The 9,763-nt window shown below is 37.2% G+C and overlaps 1 protein-coding gene across 1 annotated transcript in view; it reads left to right on the forward strand.

Moving 5' to 3' along the window:
* necab1 (N-terminal EF-hand calcium binding protein 1) overlaps positions 1–9,763 on the forward strand; it is a 44,696-nt gene that overhangs the window by 603 nt on the left and 34,330 nt on the right. The window contains exons 2-3 of the mRNA XM_046059076.1: positions 1,666–1,690; positions 4,905–5,013. Of these exons, the coding sequence (XP_045915032.1) occupies positions 1,666–1,690; positions 4,905–5,013 (134 nt within the window). The remainder of the gene's footprint in view (positions 1–1,665; positions 1,691–4,904; positions 5,014–9,763) is intronic.

Below are 9,763 nucleotides of genomic sequence, written 5' to 3' on the forward strand. Positions count from 1 at the left end.
GACAAAAATAATATTGATATTTAGAACTTTTTGAATCTTAAAAGATCTTTTTTTTTTTTTATTGAAATGGTATGAGAATAAGGTAAGGATTCCTAAGATTAGGTCCCCCTCAGATGTTGAGGATTTAAATGTCAAAATCACATCTTACATGCAGTTCAGTACAGCTAAGTGTATCTCTCTCAAGCACTTTCCCTCCCCTGTTTTATTCTGCCTTGGTACCCAGAACCTAATTATATTTGCCTCATTCCTCCACTCTTCATTCGCTTGTGGCATCTTAACCATAAACCTGTTGGCTGTCTTCAGCTTTTGAGAAAAAAAGGGAACGATTGCACACAAGAGAACTAAGAGTTATTAAAGGTGGAAAGCCGCATCTACTGCATCAGACATCTCTGTGATGTTGAAAAGGCGCTCTATAGGCACAGCATCAGGGAATGAAACCACTGCTTGTCTGTTGTTTCTTGACGTCTCCTATAGCTTTCGCTTCAGCCAGATGTTTATCATTAAAACACACATGCTGCCTCCAAACAGTTGTTTCAATGTGTGTTTTTCTTTCTTATTTTGATGCTGTTGTGGTGCCATATTTCCACTACTTTATCACCAGATAACAGTGGGGGAATATCCAAAAGGACCATAAGACTTCTATTCTTACTTAAATTAATTAGTCTCAGTAGAAGTAAAAAAAATAAAAAAATAAAAAAAGTTATTAGGATGAAATGAGATGAGATGATGAGACTCTATTTTTTTCTATTAATCGACTAATTGTTTGGTTTATAAAACCATGAAGCCTTCGTATTACATTTTCTTAAAGCCCAGAATGATTTCAGCAACTGTCTTGTTTGCAGCAAATTCTCACATAGGAGAAGCAGAAACCATCTTTTTTTGCTAAAACTGAGTTTATTAATCAATTATCAAAATAATTGCTGATTAATCTTCTGTCAATCATTTAATCAGATAATTTTTGCAACTCTAGATAAAGGAAATTTGGAAATAATGGATGAAGGCATGGAGAAGTGATTGGTAGTTTTGTTGACATGAGTGGGGAGTCTGCTGCTTCATACAGTTGCCTTGATGTGATGAATGAAGTTGTATTGAATTGAATTGATTGATTAAACGGACAAGAGATGAGTAAGAACTGAGACAGAGACACAAGTGTGTATGGGTTTGGAATTGAAAAAGAGGCAACAAAGACTGATTAGCCAGAAAATGAGTCTGAACACACGACTGCTAAGAGCTAAAAGAAGGTGGGAGGATATTTTTTATTAGTATTTTAAGCTGAAGTCCCCCAAGAAAGAAAGCTAAAGATGGAAGGATGGCATTTTAAAATATAGTTCTTGCACACAAAGCGTTATGCTGTCGGATTTAGCCTATAGTGATTATGTGTAAATACACTCAAAGCCTGTTCAAATTCTTCTTCACAAGTTCAAACCCAACAAGACAAGAAGTGGGCTATGCTATTTCGAGGTGGTTCGACCCTTATAAAGCTGATGTGTTCATTGCCTCTCTGCCTTTCATCTCCTCTGGACTCTGGGACAGCACTATCAATAATTTAATGACACTCTGCTTTTGAGAGTGTGATCGATGATCCCCAAACACATACACTTACTTTAACTTTGATGATGTGTAACCTTTTTTGACGTACCTCTTTTTTCCCTTTTCTTGTCACAGATTTTACGGAGAGCTGATAAAAACGGTAAATATTGCACCCAAAAACACACACACACACACACACACACACACACTCCTCTGTCTTTGGCAATACTTTCACCTTTCTCTGTCGTGTGTGAAAACAGATGTACTTTCTCAATAAAATTCTGATCATGACTCTCTGCTGATACTCTTTCAGTTTCCATGGAAACAGGAAACTGACCGTGCCCACTGAGGTTCACTTTCAGATCATTAACGAAAGAAACGTCAAAAACTGGCACCAGTTAGACAATTTTTATCCTGTCAGCCCATGCTTAAAGAGGTGTACAGCGGGAGGTTCGGGGCAAATTCTGCTATTGTTTCACTTTCCCTATGTTGTGCATTATTATCAAAATATGCAGAGTAACTATACTAAAATATATAGTTTATTTGAGTTGTTAACTAGGGACAGCAACAGTCTGAATCTAGGTTATATGCCCTGCTCCCTTCAACCTAAATACTCTCTAACAAAGGCAGAAAATCCAAAAGGAAGATCTCTAGCTTTCATGGCACACAGGCCTTGCATGTGAATTTTTCTCTGATTTAGTCTGATTTATTCAGTCAAGTCAGTTTAATAGACTTTTCTTGCATTTGTGTAAATTAAATCAAAGTCATTTGAATTACTGTAATAACATTTTAAAATATGTTAATAAATCACAAAGATCACTCATATAAGTTTCTGTACTAACACATGTAACACATACATAATATATACAATATATATATAAACTAATATAGATTAGTAGTCCTCAAATGCAAATAAAAGTGTAGAGACATGTTTTTTTCTTTGCTGAAAAAGGAGACAAGATGCCTCTGTGGATCACTTAAAGGAAAAGTGTGACATTTTGGGAAATACACTCACTCACTCGCTTTGTTGCCTGAAGTTAGATGATAAGATCTTCTCATCTTACTAAAATGCCAAACTATTCTTCTTAGAGGGATTATCTTTATGTATACCTTATTTAAATTTGTATTGGTTTTTCATTAATGGCCCTGGAATGCAAATAGACACACTATAATACCAGTAAGAAATCTTATCTGAAGCTCTTAACAGTAGTGTGCTTCACATAAGATTTAACTCTGTGGATCACTTAATTTTGCCGGACACTCTGCCCAAGCAAGTTTAGTATGCTCTAATGAAGCTTTTCATAAATTAAATAATTTTAATAAAGTATAATGTTCTCTGACCAATGTGCTGCTTTGATTTTGGAACCTCTGTCAAAATGCATATCCTACACATTGGATATGAGACCACCATTTGCTTGTATGACTGTCCACTGACAGCATCTTTTTGTGTCAAGCTAACACGTGTCATAAAATAACAACCGGCTGACACACACGTTCACACATTGTGAAAAACATTCCCACAGGCCATGTTCATTGCTGGTATCACACAGTCAAATCACATCATATTGAGTGTTTTTTTTTATTAAGGAACACACTGAAATCAGGCTTCCGCTGACATTTTGACTGTGACATCAAAAATGATTTTCTTTTACATGCCAAAATAGCAAATCGGTTTTCATTATCTGAATGCCATGACATTATTCATTAAATGTCCATCCAACACTGTGAATGGATTAAGGATCTTGTCATGCAGCAAGTCCAAGTCATCCCGCATGCTTGTTTTTGGTGTTGTGCACTTATATGTCAATTTATTTCTGAGCGCATCGACAGTGAGTCACTGTGTGCTTGATTTATGTGCATGTGTTTTTGTCTTTGTCCATCCTCCAAATGGGGTTCCTGCTCACAGCATCTACAGTGACATGTCAGTCATACTGAACATCACCTCCAGAACAGCAGGTCAGCAAAGAAAGTTTAAAGATAAAAGAAACCACTGGAGCCAAAGCTGTGTGGAAAAATATGTTGTCTGTGGTTGATTATCTTCATTTTGCTGAGTGATATTCAGTTTGGGGCTCTTCGTTTTGAAAATTCTGTTTATTTTCACCTCATGAATATTTCACACAGCTTGGGCCTTTTTTATTCTAAATGTAATTGCACAGCCTCAAAGCATAGCAATGACTTATTGTTTGAGATTACCATTATGTTGGTCTAACTGAGCAAATGGTGATGACCCTGTACACTCACAGTGTTGTTTACTATAATAATGAAAACAAGGAAGAATGTTTCACTCTGAAGTTATCTGGTTAAGTTTTATTATTGCTTTTTCTACTTTTAAGGGAATCTGATATATACACTTGATGCCATCAGCCCTCAAGCCACCCTCAGTTTCATCAGCTCAGGAGGTGGACTGAAAATCTTCATTAAAAGTTATTATAACCACTTAATGAGGGCAACACGTTTTCACAAATCTTTTCACTTACATAATACATTTCATTAAATTTCGATGTCTAACACGCAGACCAGTGACGCCACTTTCTACTTGTACTACAATTCAGAGGCATATATTGTACTTTTTACTCCACTACATTTATCTGACAGCTCTAGTTACTAGCTACTATACAAATTGAGATTTTTGCACACAAAACATAGAAAGATTTTATAAAAAATGATGCTTAATTATAAAGTAAACCACCCAACAATGTATACAAGTACAGTTGAAACAATATATTATTGAAAACATCTGTCAATTGACAGAAGATTAATAAGCAACTATTTTCATAATCCTTTATTTTATTTAATGCAAACACATTTCATGGTTCCAGCTTTTCAAATCTGAGAACGTACTGCTTTTCCTTTTAATACTTTTAATTTATTTTAATAATTTTGAGGTTTGGACTGGTGGTTGGACAAAACAAGCATTGTGAAGGTGTCTCTTTAATGGAGAAAATGTTCCCCTCACCCAACTACAACAGTAAAATCTTGCTTTTACATTAATACATGAGCAACAATAATCTATTCATATATTATATAATAGCATGACATTCACAGGGGCCATTTTTCTTCTTTGAGTACTTTTACTTTTAATACTTTAATACTTTAATACTAAGTACATTTACTTTAATACTAAGTACCATTTTATGTACTTACATAACATTTTCAATGCAAGACCTGTAAGATTTTAACTTGTAAGTATTTTATAAACATTATTTTGTGGTACGCAGGATAAGCGGTTGACGATGGATGGATTTTATGGTATCGGTGCTTTTTTGCATATGGAATGTCTTAGGAAATGGCTGTCTCACCCCACAGGATGTTGCGGGCCTGACTGAGCCGTCCTGACACTGTGTTGACAAGTTGCATTTGTGCTCTCCCTGCAGACGACGGAAAGCTGTCCTTTGATGAATTCAAAGCCTACTTCTCTGATGGAGTCTTGACAGCTGAGGAATTGAAGGAGCTCTTCCACACAATTGACACTCATAACACAGAGTAAGTCAATTACATTTTACAGACTTTTCTGCATCTTCCAAGCACAATGTTGTTCCTAAACTAAACCCAGCATGTAGTACTATCACCTGTTCACAAAAATATATTTGTGTGACTGTGGTCTAGTGCTTAAAGAATGATAGCAAATACAAACATAACCTTTGTGTAATACACTGTTCTAAAACACAACTGATATATGAATATAGCCTAAAATAATACCATAAACATCTTACCAAATGCAAACATATGCTTGAGTGTCTCTTAAAGAAAAAGCGAACCACTGGTTGATGGATAGAAATTTCAGGGTCACACTGTGGCCACTGTTTGTTACCAACCAAGGCAGATTTGGCATAATGTTGGCACAATAATCATTTCAGTTCAAAATACTTTATTCAGTGAATTGCTGATTCCAGTTCAGTGTTCTGTGCACTAAGGAAATTATCTTGATATGGGTTTAAACCAAGCTGGACACACTCAGCCAGCCCTGAAGTTTTATAAATAATCAGTCATGTTGTATTTGTTTATGATTGTATTGTACAGTGTCTAGAATATTATATGAAACAAGGGGCTCTTGTCATATAAAATATTTATGGGCATTGGGCCACACTCTGATTTAAGTGATGACAAGCAGACCAAGATGTTAGAGAGACGCACTCCAGGCAGCCAGCTTTTGTGTTCTCTCTCTGCAGGACACAGGAGACTCACGTCAAACCAATCTCTCTGTTCGGCAGTCAGCCTGTGTCACTTTCTTATTTCGTAAAGATTAAAGACAATCTTACACATATACCCAGTATATATTAAAATATTACACATTTTCTTAACACATCACTAGACTTGCTACCCTTACATGGTCCAATACACTAGCAACGACTCAGAATTACCATTCTAATTATCATAGAAACCACTTTGCAACAATCCAGCAACCGCGCAGAGCAACAGGCAACCGCACGGAAACCACCTGATGATGTGTATTACCTTCCTGAAACCCCCACCATCCATCAACCACCCCAGACATACTTAATGCACACCACTGCATGAAATGACAAGATATAGGCATATAGATAAGATAATAATTACACACATGCATGCATACTTTGTTGCTGCCAATGTGTAAATCTTGGAAATCCTATTAAGTAATATTAAGTTGACTCAAAGGGGAATCGGAAGATTGTCTTCCACTACTTCCATTTAACTGAATCTAAGTAAGGACAGTCAGTATATATTTACGGCTACAACAGAAAATAAATTAATTAATTAATATTGTTGGAATTGCAAATTGTACTTTCAGTAAACAACAGCATTGTTATATGGCCTATTGTCCATTCCCACATTACATTGGTTTTTTTTTCATTATGACTTAGCAACCAAACATTTAATTAATAACCATTTTAATTACCATGTCTCCACTCACAATTATATTCTCCTGATCTAAAGGCTCAATGCACACCTCAGTGCTTTGCATTGGATGCAAGGTCTTTTTGAATTTAGTGCTCAACTGGGACCAGCTGCACTCCTTCAGTTTTAAGTTAAGTAAGTGTGCCTATTGAACAGCATTGGTTGCTCATCTTTGTTCTGTAGGCAGGCTGTAAGACTCTCTTTGATAATTGCTGTAATAGATGCTACTAAGGTGCTATTAAAGCCTGACATTGGAGCTGCTCATTGTTTCTCTGACGTTTTTCAGTAACTGAATGCCTGTTTGAACAACCCTCTCTGCATAATATCTGCATGATATTCGGTGTCTCAAAATTGTGATTTGGGGATTGAATTAGTTTAATAAATTTATAGATATCGTCTCAAGAAATGGTCTGTCAAGTGATAAACAGGCCTGTTTCTTTGAAACCCAACAATTTTCACCAAAAGAAGTATCATAGGCGTGTTTCATAGACTCAGCGTAGTCATGCAAGTTTAGGGAAAAAACTCAAGAAATTAAATACTTTAGCCTTTAAGTGAAAATAGTTTTTTTAAGTGTGACCTTATTTTTAAGTTTTTGTGTCTATGAGACTAATAAAGACAACATTTTTTGAAACTGGTCCCATATTGAGCTAGCCCGCTGCAGTCGTAGGAGCAGTGAAACAGGGCTACCAGGTAAACGTTGTGGGAAATTGCGCCCAGTCAGAGTACATCCAATAAAGTGTTTGTTTTTGCCACTAACAGGCTCAGATTGTTGTCTGTTGTCTGTCTTGTGTATGACAACACTGTGGAAAGGATCCCTACAGAAACAGACTTTTAAAAAAAATGTTAGATCCTTTTTGTTTAACCAGAAACAGTCACTATATCGCTGTGGTCAAAGCCACCAGACTCCATTGAGCAATTTTACCTTAAATTAAAAGGATGAAACGCTTTGAGCCACAGCAGCTGAAAGAGATTTATAATGACTGTCCTCTCCCTAAATAACTTGCTACCTGCTGCTGACATGCAACCTCCTCAGATCATGGCACGATTATTGATCTGTATTTTGATCATTAGTCCACATTTTGCATTTCCTTCAAAAAGAGAAATAGATGCTCTAATGTCACCTAATTGCATTGCCTGACATTTTCTCTTTCCAAAAAACAAAATATTTGCGTCTTTGCGACTTTAAGTCCTGAATTTTTTTGATTTAATTTATTTGTTAGTTTGACAGGTACAGTGCTCATTATATAACAGCAAAGTAACTGTAAAAAAGCCAGAGTTAGCTCAACAGGGTAATTTTCATCTGTTGTCCCTGGCCAGTTATTATTAAAATTAAATAAAATTACTTATTACAGTCAGCATTTTTATTCTACATTAACTATGCTGATTCATCCATAAGCAGGACTGATGTTTTTCATAGACTTGCATTTGTTTTGGATTCTCATTCAGTCAATAATAATAAGCACCAAGGACAGAGAGCCACCACCAACAGCTGTAAACTGTTTATGTCAGGGTTATGTTTGTAAGCTGTTTGTAAACCTGTATGTAAGCTGACCAGATTGATTGGTTTTAGTTTGCTTTCAGTAGAATATCATGGTGTCGTCTGAGAAATGAGATTTGTCTGAAATGCAGGCGTGACGGCATGGGTTGTAGTAAAGGCCAGAGAAAGGTTACTTCAGAGCTTCACACAACATGAGGGATCCAGAATGGATGGTGTGGATGGTGCGGTTGAAGACTGAAGGCAAGTTTGCGGTAAGAGGAAGGCAGTGAGTGGTTTTGGTTGGCTCTTGACTAAGAAGTCCTCTGAGAAGTAAAGTTATATGTGGATGGTGAGAGGCGAGGGCTGCCGATTACCGTTTGTAGATGAAGCAAATGCCTCTAAGGTAAAGTTTGATGGTATGATAGGCACCACGGAATCTTCCATTATAGATACCTCCTAATCCAGCAGAATGAGCGGCATTGGTGTAACGATGGATGATATGTGGGCGAGTCGGTTGTTCATCAAAGAAGGTGATCTTGTACTGGTTCCCGAGACAGTTGAGCCGGACGGAATTTGGCATGGCTTGGACCGTCCAGGGAGATAGGAAGGAAAACGTCATTGATAGCAAGTGTGAGATAATGGTTTGCGATTGGGGAATAACGTGTAGGTCGAAGTTGAGGTGGTCTAGTAGGGAGAGAAGTTGTTTAAGATAAATATAAAAGTTGACATTTGAACCAGCTTGAAGCAAGGAAGTATTAGAGATTAGTAATGGGAGGATTAGCTGTTGGGGCTGAAGTTGGTGACTGCCTGTTGGCTGGAACAGGTTGAGAGGAAAGAAGTTAAATTAAAGGTTAAAGGTCTAAGATCCTGACATCGTGGTGCCTGGATCCTTGACTGGAACGAGGTTCCATGGTTGCAGGAGGTGGGCAGCAGGGGGCTTTGGCAGAAGTGAATAGATGCGTTTCACTTCATGAGGTGCTGTGCAGCGCTGACTTAATGCAATGCATGCTGGACTTAACATTTGCAAAGAAAAATGCCACAAGACCAGGTGAAAATCAGTCATTGATCCCAGCTCACAGCAGGTTGCAGCCATCTTAAATGCACCTATTATTATAGTCTGCAGATTGTGATTTAATTTATTAAACTTTACTGGTGGAATTGAAAGTGAACTGAAAACTGTTTGCATTCAATAAAGACAAAAACATTTTATATAAAATATTATATATACAGTGGGTACGGAAAGTATTCAGACCCCTTTAAATTTTTCACTCTTTGTTTCATTGCAGCCATTTTCCAAAAATCAAAAAAGTTCTTTTTATTTCTCAGTAATGTACACTCAGCACCCCATCTTGACAGAAAAAAACAGAAATGTAGAAATTTTTGCAAATTTATTAAAAAAGAAAAACTGAAATATCACATGGTCATAAGTATTCAGACCCTTTGCCGTGACACTCATATTTAACTCAGGTGCTGTCTATTTCTTCTGATCATCCTTGAGATGGTTCTACACCTTCATTTGAGTCCAGCTGTGTTTGATTATACTGATTGGACTTGATTAGGAAAGCCACACACCTGTCTATATAAGACCTTACAGCTCACAGTGCATGTCAGAGCAAATGAGAATCATAAGGTCAAAGGAACTGCCTGAAGAGCTCAGAGACAGAATTGTGGCAAGGCACAGATCTGGCCAAGGTTACAAAAAAATTTTCTGCTGCACTTAAGGTTCCTAAGAGCATAGTGGCCTCCATAATCCTCAAATGGAAGACGTTTGGGACGACCAGAACCCTTCCTAGAGCTGGCCGTCCGGCCAAACTGAGCTATCGGGGGAGAAGAGCCTTGGTGAGAGAGGTAAAGAAGAACCCAAAGGTCACTGTGGCTGAG

This window comes from Micropterus dolomieu, linkage group LG09 (genome assembly GCF_021292245.1).
Source record: "Micropterus dolomieu isolate WLL.071019.BEF.003 ecotype Adirondacks linkage group LG09, ASM2129224v1, whole genome shotgun sequence".
Classification (NCBI taxonomy): domain Eukaryota; kingdom Metazoa; phylum Chordata; class Actinopteri; order Centrarchiformes; family Centrarchidae; genus Micropterus; species Micropterus dolomieu.